This window comes from Crocuta crocuta, unplaced genomic scaffold (genome assembly GCF_008692635.1).
Source record: "Crocuta crocuta isolate KB4526 unplaced genomic scaffold, BGI_CrCroc_1.0 scaffold129, whole genome shotgun sequence".
NCBI lineage: Eukaryota > Metazoa > Chordata > Mammalia > Carnivora > Hyaenidae > Crocuta > Crocuta crocuta.
The window spans coordinates 12,186,083-12,199,787 of record NW_027551571.1 but is presented as its reverse complement, the minus strand read 5'-3'; the positions used below and the strand labels follow the sequence as shown (position 1 = coordinate 12,199,787).

The following is a 13,705-nucleotide window of genomic DNA, read 5'->3' as shown; positions in this document are numbered from 1 at the left end:
GTGAGAGAGGGAAAGAATCTCAAGCAGGCTCTGCACCAGCAGTGCAGAGCACATTGCGGGGCTTGAACTCAACAAACTTTGAGATCATGACCTGAGCTGAAATCCAGAGTTTGAAATCAAGATACTTAACCTTAACTAACTGAGCCACCCAGGTGCCCCTTTAATTTGAATTTCTAAAGAAGGGACTCTTTCCGAGTTCCTGTTAGATTTCTATATTTAGCTGGATCCCTGGAGGGCAGGGTGGGGACTGATAGGGCTACTAAACCTGGTCTCTGCTCTGGCACTGGTGAAGGAGAGGGTGGGGAGCTAACAAAACCCTTCAGGGTGTCTGCTGTAATACTAGTTTATGCTGAAGTTTATCCTGAGTATTTTTTCTGTATTTCTTGCAAATGGGGACAGTTTGGGAATATGATTATAAATTCATGAAAACAAGTTCTGTTAAAGATTTCTTTTAATTACCAGTTAAAGCAGTTTTGCTTTAAAAGGCTTTAGCCTTTTAGCAGATGTTCATCTGAAGCAGAAAAAAATCTTGATTGCTCTTATGTGTAAAGGAAATTATGAGTATGTATATAGTAATGTACTTCGTTAACACTTTATGTTTTTATACCAAGTCTTATTTTTAAAATAAAGTAGAAAAATAAGGATTGATTTTTTTTCCTGTATTAAAGTGTGCATGAGTATAAATGCTTTAAACTTCTTTAAAACTTTAAAAATAATTTTTATAATATCAATAGAATTTTAAGAAATTTTGAGTTCTGTTTGCATTTTTTGATATCAAATACTTTCATTTTTTTATTGCCATACATTTGGAAGATGAAAGTTGCTTCCTTTGATTCTAATGCTCTTGGAAGATGTGATTACTTCCCCATAATTGTTACTTCATCATTCTTAAAGGCTTGCTGTCAGCATGATGCTTTATTATGTGGTCAGGCAGTGTAGTATTACACATTGCCTATAGGAGGGTGTATAACTTATCTGCATGATTTGAAACAAGCAAAACTTAAATGGTTTTTGTGTGACTGTGGCATTTCTATTATGGATAGAATAGTCAGTATTTCCATAACCTTTTTTCTCTATTTTTTTATTAGATATTATATATTCAGCATTATCCTGTAGTAGCCTATCAGCCATCAAATGCTGGTGTAAAACTACTTTTCAAACGAATTAGGCAAATTACTTTGGAGGTTTTTAAAATTCTAGTAACCTAGTACTGACATTGCACAATACATTCATGTGAGTTAGCTTAACCTTCTTGCTTTAGCTCCGCAGATATCTCAATAACATTAAGGAACAGAGGAGATGATGCCTATAGAGCAAATGTGTACGGTAACTCTATAGTTGTGCAGCAACACATCAGCATGGATGGAAGTCGATCTTATAAACTAAAAAGTGAAACAGGTTAGTTACGAATGTCTTTTCATATAAATTAGTAAATGTTCAGTTAAACAGAGTAAAGTGATTGTTCAGGTATTCATTGGAAGGGCATTTCTTCCTAATCTCTTGAAACCTTTTTCATGTCAGATCATGGGTTGCTTGCACGTATATGTACATACACATGTTTACGTACATACATATATACACAGAGTTGTTTTATCCCAGGACATTGTACAGTAGAACCAAAATGATCGGAGTTTGGGTCCACTCGAAACAGGCTGTGCCATTTCGTTTTCCCCCGCAGACCTCCTTTCACCCTGTAATTTCTAGCACCTGTGGAAAGAGGTGGTTAGCAAAAGGTGGAGAAGGACACAGAGGAAAAGGAGAAGAAGAGATAGGTGAGAAAGAAGAACAAGCGTTTAGCTATGGGAAGGAGAGAGGCACCGTCATGGTGTCCACGCTTCTTCCTCTGTGTACTTGTGTCTTGATTACTGTAGCATCCAGCTCTCTCAGATGTGTATATATTCTTGATGACATAGCAAAAATAATAATGCTTGTATTTGTAAATAAGTGCTTATTTTTTCGCCCTTTTTTTGCCCTGAAAACAGTCTAATCATTTTATGTATTTCTCTTAACTAGGCACCGTGGTTTCTACTAGAAAAGAAGAGCTGATTGCAATTCTTGATCATTTTAACATACAGGTAATTGCTAAATCTGCATTTCAGATTGTGGCAACTGATCATCATAAGATACCCTTTGTAACGTTGAAAGAATTCAGATGGGCCCATATGAGTAAATTGACCACAGGAAGAACATGTACAACTGTCCTTAGCGAAATTGCTTAAAATTTGCTAATTCAGCAGGAATTTTCAGTGCCTAATATAACACCCATAATTTGACAGAGCAGTCAAGAACATGTAGTGTATACCAGTAGATTTGATGTTCATAAAAGCTATGCAGTTTTTTTGCATTCTGCTGCCTGAGGCAGAATAGCATCATAGTTTCCTAAGGTCGGTTGCTAAGTCGTTATAGAAAGGAACTTTATTCTAATTAAAAAAACATTTCTTTATGTGTTTTAGAGTTCCTGATCATAACTATAAGAGATAAGTCTCGAGTGCTTTCTGCTAAGATAACTTTGAATAATTAGAAATAGAGCATATAGTCTTATAACATAAGCACTGGAATTGTCTTGGGAGGTCATCTAATTCACCTGTATTTTGTCGGTGAGAAAGGAGCTAGAAAAAGTAAATTTACACGTACAGTCTAGTCATGGTTGCTGGTGGAGCCTGGATTGGGATCCAGGCATCCCTGTCCCAATCTGACGAACTACCCTGACTTATTCCAGGAGGAAGAACACCAAGACTAGTCACCAAGTTAAAAACAGTTACAAATCTAGGTATTTTTGCCAGTTTGGTTTAGAACAAAGCTGTCCAAAAAAAAACTTCCCACTAGCATGTTCCTCTTAGCACCTGAAATGTGTGACTGAGAAATTGAGTGTTTGATTTTATTTAATATACTTAAGTGTAAAAAGCTACAGTGGGTAGTGACTTCCATGTCAGGCAACAGAAGTTTAGAAAAATAATTATTAAAATCTGAAGAAAAGCAGATATATCAAATAAGTTTGAGACTAAAATGCATGACACTTTTTAAGCAAAAGCAGGAAAACCAAATGTGGAATCAAAGGTGTTTGGGAGAATCTGGAAGGGCATCAGGTAGGGTTCTCACACTCCATACTTACCCTGCGTGGAATCCTTCACCCTTCAGCACGACTTGTAAGTGGATTGTGGTGGAGAAGTCACTTCTGCCTGAGGCTTCTGATTCCTTCCGTGGACAGCTGTGTTTATCAGAAAGAAAAGTTAGGGAAAGTTGAATAAAGCCTGCTTCTCTAAGCTTCCGCTTCCTTGGGGAATATAAAAACATGTTTATTTCTTTTGAAATATTTAAAGATTGTTATAAATCCTCTGGTCCTCTTCTAGTACGATGCAGTTATTAAAGGCTCTTTTATCAAAATATAGAAGATCTAGAGCTTCACTTACCAGTATGATAACCATAGCCACGTGTGGGTATTAAGCACGTGAAATGTGGTGAAATGTGGTTAGTCCAAAATGTGATGTACTATAGTGTGAGATACATACTAGATCTTGAAGACTTAATGCAAAGGAATAATTCAGTTTTTATATAGGTTATGTGTTAAATGATAATATTTTAGATAGACTAGAAATATATAATTAAAATTAATTTTACCTCTTTTTTTAATACTAATGTAGCTCGTAGAAAATTTAAAATTATCTGTGTGATTTGCATTACGTACCTACTAGACATTGGTGGCCTAGAATAGCCAAGAGGCACAAGAATGTTTAATGTCTTTAAATACCTGGTTATATTTGTCCCATGTCTACTCTTCTTATCCTTCTCCTAAAGTTTACCTGTTTGTGCCTGCCTTTTGCTTGTTCTAGAGTCTCGACAGGTAAAGCTACAAGGTTCTTATATAATCCCTAGGGTAGTGTAGGAACTAGGAATCCCATTTCAAAAACAATTTGAAAAAATGTAGACAAAAGAATATAAATTTTGGTGAAGTTACTGGTTCAAAGTTGGTGAAAATGTCTGTCATAAAAGACTAAAACATGAGGTCTTGTTTTTAAGAAGTCAAATGGAATGTGAAATGAGGATATAGGGCAAGCTTTGTAAAAAATATGTGGCAGTCTGCCTATATAATAATAATGATAAAAATAATAAAAAGTGACATGTAGAAGTTTGGTTTTGTTTTCTGTTTTTTTAATTTGAGAGAGAGAGAAAGTGGAGGAGGGGCAGAGGGTGAGAGAAAATCTTAAGCAGGCTCCATGCCCAGTGTGGACCCCAATGCAGGGCTCGATCTTACCACCCTGAGATCATGACCTGAGCTGAAATCAAGAGTTAGACACTTAAACAACTGAGTTACCCAGGTGCCCCTGTAGAAGGTTCTTTATAACTGCATAAATGTTTTTGTTATCTTAGGAGACCTAAAATTTTACTTAAAAAGGAAAATTTTAACCATTGGTATACTAACAAAGTACAGTCAGTATTTTGCAGATGGCAAAATGAAGGAGTTTAAAATTTTTTTCATTTATACTGGTCCTACATATTCTATAACTTTAAAATGATATTATTTTCTAATATGTAAAATGCTTTATTGTTAATAATGCCAAAGACATAAATGAGTAATGACCTTGAATCTTTCTGAAGCAAGTTATGTGTATTTTTTAACTTTTTCACCTATACTTTGATCAATTACTGTACTTTGTTACTGTAACTATTTTAACTTGTTCGTTACAGATAGTTTAATTCAAGCAATGGCTTATTTTATTTTATTACTATTATTTTTTTAATGTTTTATTTATTTTTGAGAGAGAGAGAGCACGAGCAGGGGAGGGTCAGAGAGAGAGGGAGAACACACAATCCGAAGACAGGCTCCAGGCTCTGAGCTGTCAGCACAGAGCCCAACGTGGGGCTCAAACTCAGGAACTGTGAGATCACGACATGAGCCGAGTTTGGACGCTTAACTGAGCCACCCAGGTGCCCCACCGATGGCTTATTTTAAATGACTCCTCCTCCAAAAGGTAGAAATAACTCCAGCATTTCTATTTTATAATATTTTCATGAAGAAATAGCAAATCTGAAGAACTGCTGTAAGAAAAATCAACACTACTTGTCATCATAATTCCAATTAGAAATAACCAAGTTGGGGGGTGTCTGGGTGGCTCAGTTGGTTAAGCACCAAGTCTTGATTTTGGCTCAGATTATGATCTCACCGTTTGTGACATTGAGCCCTGTGTCATTCTGCGCCGACAGCATGGAGCCTGTTGAGATTCTCTCTCTTCTTTCCCTGTCCCTCTTACTGCGTGCTTGCTCTCTCTCTCTCTCTCTCTCTCTCTCTCGCTCTCTCAAAATAAATAAACATTAAGAAAAAAGAAATAACAAAGTTGGACCTTTTGTATTTAGTTGGAGAAACTAACTTGCCCAGGGCAACGTAGGGGGTGAGAGACAAGAACCCAAGTCAGCTGAGGGCTTTATTCACTGTTGTCTGATTGTTAACCAATAGCACAGGAGTGATATTTTATAAAACAGGTGAAAGAGGTGACAACTTTCTAATAAAAATACTTCTTCAGAGATTGCTTGTGCCCTCATATAGTGGCAGAATAATTTTGACTATGGTATTTATTTTAGTATCATGAAATATTGAAACATTTTCTCTCCATTAAAAAGTTCTAACATTTTTTTCCTTTGTGTATTTACTTCAATTCTCTACCTTAGCCTTCTTGATGACACCATGGTGAATTGTATTCTGTATTTCAGTCCCTTTATCTTAAGTCATTAAAATGAAATATTCAGAAATAATCTTTCTTGTTTGTTTCAGGTGGATAATCCGGTTTCTGTTTTAACACAAGAAATGAGCAAGCAGTTCTTGCAGTCTAAAAATGAGGGAGACAAATACAAAGTAAGTAGCACCAATGAATTATTCAAATAAATATATTTCTAGATTAAGCATATATACTGAACGTAACTTGTGCTCATGTAATAAGTATTGAGTTCCTTTTTTAATGTTTATTTATTTATTCTGAGAGAGAGAAAGAGAACAAGCAGGGGAGGGGCAAAAAGAGAGAATCGCAAGCAGGCCCAGCACTGTCAGTGCAGAGACCAATGCAGGGCCCGAACTCCTGAATCATGAGATCATGACCTGAGCGTAAATCCAGAGTCAGAAGCTTAACTGACTGAGCCACTCAGGCATCCCCTGAGTTGTTGTCTTCTTAAAGCCATTTATTTACAGTAATAGTGTAGGGCTAATTTAGGAAAGTTCTAAGTATGATAGAAGTGTAATTTTTATGGTAAATTCTTGCTTTCGCTCTTTGGTTCTGAATTCTGAGAGAGAACAGGTTATTTTAAAATTAATCTTTAAGGAAATTAAAGGGAATGATTCGCCATGCATAACAACCTTTAAACCTTAAATTATAAAGATAGCAAAGTATTTGACCGCTAGTAAAACGTATGCTGTAACTTTTGAATGAATTTCGCTATTTCTTTTTCTATAAATTTAAGATTGTGAAAATCATGGATATGGATGTTTTCACTTTTTTCATATTTGCTTAAAGAATGAAAGGATAAGTGAAAATGAGTATTCAAGTTGGCATTGTTAATACACCAAAAGTGTTTTTCTTACATAGACTTTTAAAAGCAAATGAACTTGTAGATGTGAACAGAGTAAGTGAAATAAATTTCGGGTCTGAAAACATGTTCTTTTGTATTTATGTTTACTTGTTCAAGATTGTTTTTAGTATCTTTTTACATAATTAGTCCACAATTTTTTTTCCACAGTTCATGGAAGTTTAGAGACTCCTAATTGTGTTTCTCTCATTGATACAGTTCTTCATGAAAGCAACCCAACTTGAGCAGATGAAGGAAGATTATTCATACATTATGGAAACAAAAGAAAGAACAAAGGAGCAGATAAATCAAGGAGAAGAGGTTTGTAAACTATGTAAATATTTTTGAGGTGAAATTGCTGTTGTACCTCTAAGATAAATGTACTTTAAAATCATGTGCCTGTATATAACATGTAAGTATACAAAACTAGTAACACTTCCATAATACTCTATGAAATATACGAAGGATGGTTTTTGTATTCAGGGTACTTTATTAGTTTACTTTTTTGTTTTGTAGTAATGGGTTTGTATACATTTTCCTCTGTTAAGTTACAAACTAGAGGACAGGGCAATATTTTACATACTTATGCCTTGGTATATGAGTTAGTGGTTCTACAATAAGGTATCACTAATTCCCACTCTAAGTTGTTTAAAAACTGTAGTATTTCTTTTGATGGGAAAAGAAGCACAAGCCTCAAGCTGATTTAAATGTAATATGCATGTGTAATTATGTACGGTAGATAACTCGTTCATCACACTGGTAAATTGTTCATGTTCATTAAGCACTGATAGCTGGGTAGCAACTGTCCTATCCGAACTCCCCCGCTTGACAGCTATGCATACCTGTGTGAATTTGCAATTACTCAAGCCAATGTGACCGACTTAGATTTGTTTTTATATCTGTTATTTTTTGTTTTTATACTTCCTTCTTCAGATTCCTGAAGATCCAACCTTCTGTCTGATAATCAGAGACCTCCAAGTCATAAGGCTTAGGCTTGAGCCTTTCGCCCAGTACATTAAGTCCACCAATTTTTGTGTGATTCTGTATCTTGTTCTTTAGTTTTATAAAACCAGTTGAGCTTTCAGCTATTTCTTACCTTGTGCTTTTGACACAGAATTGTACTAATTATTGACCCAGGTCAGCTTCAGTTAGATGTCACATTGGTTCTTTTACTTCAAGTTTTCAGGATTGTATATTTAAAATTAGGTCTGTGGTTGTATGAAAACTGAAAAAGCAAGGATGGGTATATTTATTTTTATTCCCCACATTATCCCTTAAAACCCCAGGTATGTGGTAGTGTACAAGGAGGCACTGTAAACCACAGAATTAATATAGCACACTTTCTCGGAGTATCATTGTTATTGGGGAAAGGAAATATTTGCATATTCAGAAAAATGTAATAGTATATGTTACATTTATTATTTTAAAAATAATAAATCAGGACTTTGAAGAAATTTGTTTGATTCGGACAGTGGGGGGTTAAACACCCACCCTCTCCATGGTATACTTCGTTATCAACTAGTAAAGCTATTTTAATTATGAAGTTGAAGAAGCACTTCCCTATATCATGTAGCAGAGTTCCTTATGTATAATATGTACTTAATAACTTTTTTCTAATTAATTAAATATTAAGTATCGTATATTCTTAAATTCTGGATTTGAATAGCTAAATCTATAGGAGGAACTTTTCTCCTAATTAATTAAATATTCTATATTCTCAAAATACACTGGATTTGAATAGCTAAATCTATAGGAAATAGTATGTGAAGGTTAGAAAGAAACTAGAAGGCATTTAGCCAACAAATGATAAGTTCCACTGTGTGCCTCCTGGCATTGTGCTTTGTCCATGGCCATGTGCAGCAAATATATACCAGGGCTTGAGGGCTTATGGGGTCATAAACCTAACTATTCAACGAGAACAAAATGATACATAACTGAGTATGGCGGGCACTACTAAAGGGCTTGGGACTAGGTTTGTGCAAAAGCATGTAATAGGGTATTAGTGTTGGGGTATAGGAACTCGGGATAGGTGGATTTGTTAAGGTTTCTGTCTTAAGATGAGAAATGAAGGAAGAATAGTGCCAGGAGAGGGATGGTGAGAGGAGGGAAGGCTGCTCCAAGAAATAAGAATGGCAACATCTTGGGCAAGAGAGCATATTTTAGAAAGCTGAAAGAATTCCAGATTGGCTAGAGCATAGCATGTGAGAGGCCAGATTGTAGAGGATCTTGTAATACCTAAGGGCAGTAGCACCCATTAAAGTAGATGACTTGATTGAATGAATATTTGTGAGAGATTACTCTGCTGTAGAAGAGAGTGATTTGCTGTAAAGAAAGAATGGATGTAGAAAGATCAGTAAAGAAGGTATTCTCATTGTCCACAGAGACGATGATGATGACAGGCCAGTAGCAATAGGCATGGAGAGAAGAGTTTTGAAATGATTTGAGCAGATGTTAAATGGAACAGGAAAGGGTGAAGTTGAGACAGAACAGATAACAAGGGTGACCGAATGACCTCCAGATTAATAACCTGAGCAGTAGAGTAAGTTTCTTAAGATGAGAATCTTAGTAAGAAGAGCCAATTTTTCTTTTCTTAATTTTTTTCTTTTAAGAAAGATGAGGAATTTCATTTTGAACACATTAGTTTTGAGGTGCTTATAAAACATGCAATTGGATATAGGAGTTAGAAATGCAGAAATCAAGTCTGGCTTTAATAAAAATTTGGGATTCATCAATATATTGTTGATGTGTAAGCCACAGGAATGATTTAGATTGTTGAGGAGGAAAGGAAGTGGGCCCAGGCCTGAGCCATGAAAAATGCTCATGGAAGCCATAGAAGCCAAGAGAAGAGAATTTGAGAAGGCAGTAGTCACAACTCTGCAATGTTCTGAGTGGCCAGCACCACAAGGTTTACAAATACTCCTTGTATTTAGTGATATAATCTGTATAGATGTCTGTGGCAAGGCAAGTTTCAGCAGTGGTAAAAACAGAAACCATATTTGTGAGGCTAAAAGTCTGAGGAAATGGAAGAGATAGAGATAAGTTTCATGCAATTTGGATGGAAAGAGGAGGAGGTATTGCCCAAGGATGGAGAGTGGCATTTTTTATTTTTTATTTTTTGTAAGTGGGAAAGATAAGTGAGTAAAGATTGAAACGTGATAATGGAAGGGAGTCTGTGAAGAGGGCGAAATGGAAACAAAGATGAAAATATGGGATGAAAAATGAACTAATTTAGACCTCCTGAGAAGGCAGAAGCAAGTGGTCAGATCCAAGAGATATAGGTAGGAGATGGGGACTGGACTTGAGTATAATGAAGCCACCTCCTCTTTTGTAGCAAGAGGAAGCTGTGACTGCTTTAGCTTTGTAGATAAGGCTGTTGGAAGTTAGAGAGACTTCCATGTGATGGCCACTAAACTCCCTGAGGTAAGAGTCAGGGAGAATCAGTGAGGATTGGGGTTGGGGGGCGGCGGGGGCGGTGTGGGAGGAGTGAAGAGAGTGATAAGGGCTTGAAATAACCCTGGAAATTGGGAAAGTGACTTGTAAGTACACACTTGTAGATCTATAGTGTAAGGCCCCAGTTGAAGATGGTCAGCACTAATGAAGGGGAGAGGCCATCTACTCACATGTACAGCATATGAAGTCTAGGAGCTACTTCAGAAGTTGTTCTGATGTCATTATGTTTGATACTTGTTTAATGATTTTATTTACTATGAAACGAGAACTTAGATTTTTTTAAAAATTGTAACTTATTTGGCTTTTAGGAATAAATTTCTTCTACATCTTCCATTATCTTTGGAATGAGTACTGGGTATATTTTGCTCAGAAGAACAGACCATTCTGTCTGTCAGATAATGGTGTCGAGATATGAGAAACTGAGTTTTGTAATTTGCCTGTGCTTTTGAGGTCTTAAACTATTCCTTTGATCATCATTTGAAGAGTATTTGGTCATTTTATAGTACAGAAAATAAAATAATTGTACCTAGTAAAAGCATACCAAAGACCCAAAAGTATTTTTATTTTCACCTTAAGTCATTTCCTTGCATGTCTTTTTTAATACCTATTAAGGCAGTGCATTTAAAATAAATACATTTGTAAAAAGTCTTGTCTTTCTAGTGTTAGTAAGAAATATGTCCTTTTTTCTTTTTTTAAGCGACTTATTGAACTGAAACGCCAGTGTTTGGAGAAAGAAGAACGTTTTCAAAGTATTGCTGGCTTAAGTACAATGAAGACTAATTTGGAATACTTGAAACATGAAATGGCTTGGGCAGTGGTAATTTTTACTTAATTCTTCACTTATACCTTTAATATGCAGAATATATTTGGTTCGAGTTAGTCCTCTACATGACTTACTGTGTAATTTCTTTGTAGGTCAATGAAATTGAAAAGCAATTGAATGCTATCAGAGATAATATAAAAATTGGAGAAGATCGTGCTGCTAGACTTGACAGGAAGATGGAAGAGCAGCAGGTAATTGTTTCTTTAAAATACAAATTTGGTAGGTTAAATCATGCAAGATTACTGGTATTAGACTATTTTAAAAGACTTAACAAAAGTAGAAGTGTCAACCTACATATTTATCTGTGTTTGAATTTATTACTCAAGGGAATCTGACCTAAACTTTTGTTCAAGGACTATTGTGGCAGTTCTCTTTTTTAAAAGGGTTTGTATTTGGATGTGATCCATCAGTTGAGCCAAGTGATCCAGCACTCTGAACTCATGCTTGTGGACAATGGTACTTTGTTACCAACTCGGGATACCACAACGTGAAGCTTTTACTCTGGGTTCATTAGGAGTGGCAACAGAAGAAGTCTTGAGGTGCTAGGATAACAGTGAATTAGAATAACATTAAAGTTAAGAATCTTGAAGTGTAACAATTCGAAACTGAGCACAATGCCCAGAGACTGCTCCCAGAACTTCCAGGGAACTGAAGTTTAGGGCCCAGAACTATCAGAGGCTTCCACATAGGTAGAACATAGGTGGAACAGGTTGTTAGGTCTGTAAAGTTCATTTCAAGCTGAAATCTAAGCCCAGGCAGAAACTCTGCTATTTATGTAAGATTCAAGAAAACCACAAGTCTTCTACTTGGGCCTAGAGGTAGAAGTTGGTTGAATGGTAAATAAAAGCAGTAAGTAATTCTCTGTTAGGGGTGTCCATGTAGATCCTTTTACCGTAAAGCAGATCCACTCTTTATTCTTGCCTTTTCATTCTTTTTTTAACAGCTTTATTAAGATAAAATTTATATGCCATACAATTCACACATTAAAAACTTACACTTGAGTGGTTTCTTAGTATGTTTACAACGGCATGTAGCCAGCAATGTGGAAATCCTCACATTGTCATGACAGAAGTAGAAGTCCTACCTAGCCTTTTCTTTTTTTATAGAAGCCCCATCTACTCAGTGTGGCTGGCTTAACCTCATAATATTTTGTTCTACTTAAGAGTTCCCCCCACCCCCAAGCTTGGTTTGTAGTATAGGATGTAATATCCCCCACCTTGCTTTTTCCTGTCTGCCCTCCAGGAAAGCAGATATGTTTTTTTCCTTTTAAGGATTATGACATTAATCCATCAAAAGTAAGAGAGAAGTATGTAAAAATAACAGAAATAGGCTGAATTTCTTACTCCCTCTTCAGGTAGTAAATGGAAGTTCAACCTACCCACCTTACCTCAGAGTCTCATTTCTGCGAGAATATTCTAGAATTTTTTACTTCACTAAATTTTCTTCATCCTCATTTCTTAGCTTATCATAGTGGAGGACCCTAGGCTTCTCTTCTCTTTACATAATCTCCAATCTGAAAATGGAATCCAGGGGTACCTGGCTGGCTCAGTTGGTAGAGCATATGACTCTTGATCTTGGGGTTACAAGTTTGAGCCCCACATTCGGTATAGAGATTACTTCAAAATAAAATGTTTTTAAAAAGTAAAAAATAAAAATGGAATCTAGGCAGAGTAATAGATGTTCACCTTTTTTCAAATGGGAAGAAGATCTCGAGGCTGGGTTATACTTTAGTTCTGTAGGCCTTTGCCCCACTTAAGCATTTGGTCGGTCTCTGTAGTAAATGATAAGTTTCTGGAAAGTAAGAACAATCTTGTTTTATAATTGTATCCCACCATGTCTTACATAAAGCCTCTGATGTTGCATATGCATGGTGATAGATTATAGAATGACTCTTGGATTGAAGGATTGCGAAGGAACAGTGTCTACTACACTGTCTAGCTCTTTCTTGCTGCCTTCCTTAATGGTACACAGGAGAAGAATGAGGCACAAACAAGTCAGCTGCAAGAGAAAGGGGGCAGGGGACGACAGTCCAGAGAGACTGTCGCCTCGAACAACTCCACATTCCCATATTTATTGGAGAAGCAATAATAAATAAAAGACTTCAAGATTGTTCTAGTGTTCAGAGAGTGACCTCATGAGAAAAACAGAACTTGCTAATGCATGTACGTTATGGTTGATCAGACATAATGAGTTTCATTTGATCAGGTGGTGTCTGAGAAAGCGGAGAAGTCAACACAAAAGAAGCGGATGGCGTTCCACCCTGAGTGGGCCAGGCCTTCCCAGCTGCTCAGCTCCCGTGTCGTAAATCAGCTGATTTCCCAGAGAGACATTACAATGTGTATTTTCTTAGAGTTGTATTAATCATTTATTAATCATTATGTAGTTTTGTATACTGTTTTTCTCCACAACTACATTTTATGGATCACATTGTTCTAAGGAGTCGTCACATTTCCCCCTTTCTGTTTATGTAGAAGCAGGAATGTTGATTTTGCAATTTCTTGATCCACTAATCGTCAGAAGGACTTTCATGTGCATCTGAAGACTAAACCTAGAATGATTATAGCAATATATAACAATAAAAAGTATAATCATTCCTCCTTTGAGGCCCAAACTAGTTTGTTTCATCCAAGTAAGAGGATTAAGAGAAGATATAACATTATCTCTTTGTTGAGCAAAGCCTATTCTCTGTGTCATCTGTAAAGATGAGTGTGTAATGCCCTGAATAGTATCTTACAGTTGCCATATATCTAATGTTAAATTATCACCATAATGATCAGTTAAAGGGCGTCGGATCTTATCCCATGCAATCTCTTATTGGATAAGGGGTGACACAAAAGTTTTTAACATTCCAATAACAGAAAACAAAGGCTTAGCTTTATA

At 36.2% G+C, this 13,705-nt stretch overlaps 1 protein-coding gene across 2 annotated transcripts in view; it reads left to right on the top strand.

Moving 5' to 3' along the window:
• SMC6 (structural maintenance of chromosomes 6) overlaps nt 1-13,705 on the top strand; it is a 78,507-nt gene that overhangs the window by 18,031 nt on the left and 46,771 nt on the right. For both annotated transcript variants that reach the window (XM_077750934.1, XM_077750932.1), the window contains exons 5-10: nt 1,262-1,398; nt 2,014-2,075; nt 5,768-5,848; nt 6,772-6,873; nt 10,700-10,819; nt 10,918-11,016. In XM_077750934.1, coding sequence (XP_077607060.1) covers nt 1,262-1,398; nt 2,014-2,075; nt 5,768-5,848; nt 6,772-6,873; nt 10,700-10,819; nt 10,918-11,016 — 601 coding nt within the window. The remainder of the gene's footprint in view (nt 1-1,261; nt 1,399-2,013; nt 2,076-5,767; nt 5,849-6,771; nt 6,874-10,699; nt 10,820-10,917; nt 11,017-13,705) is intronic.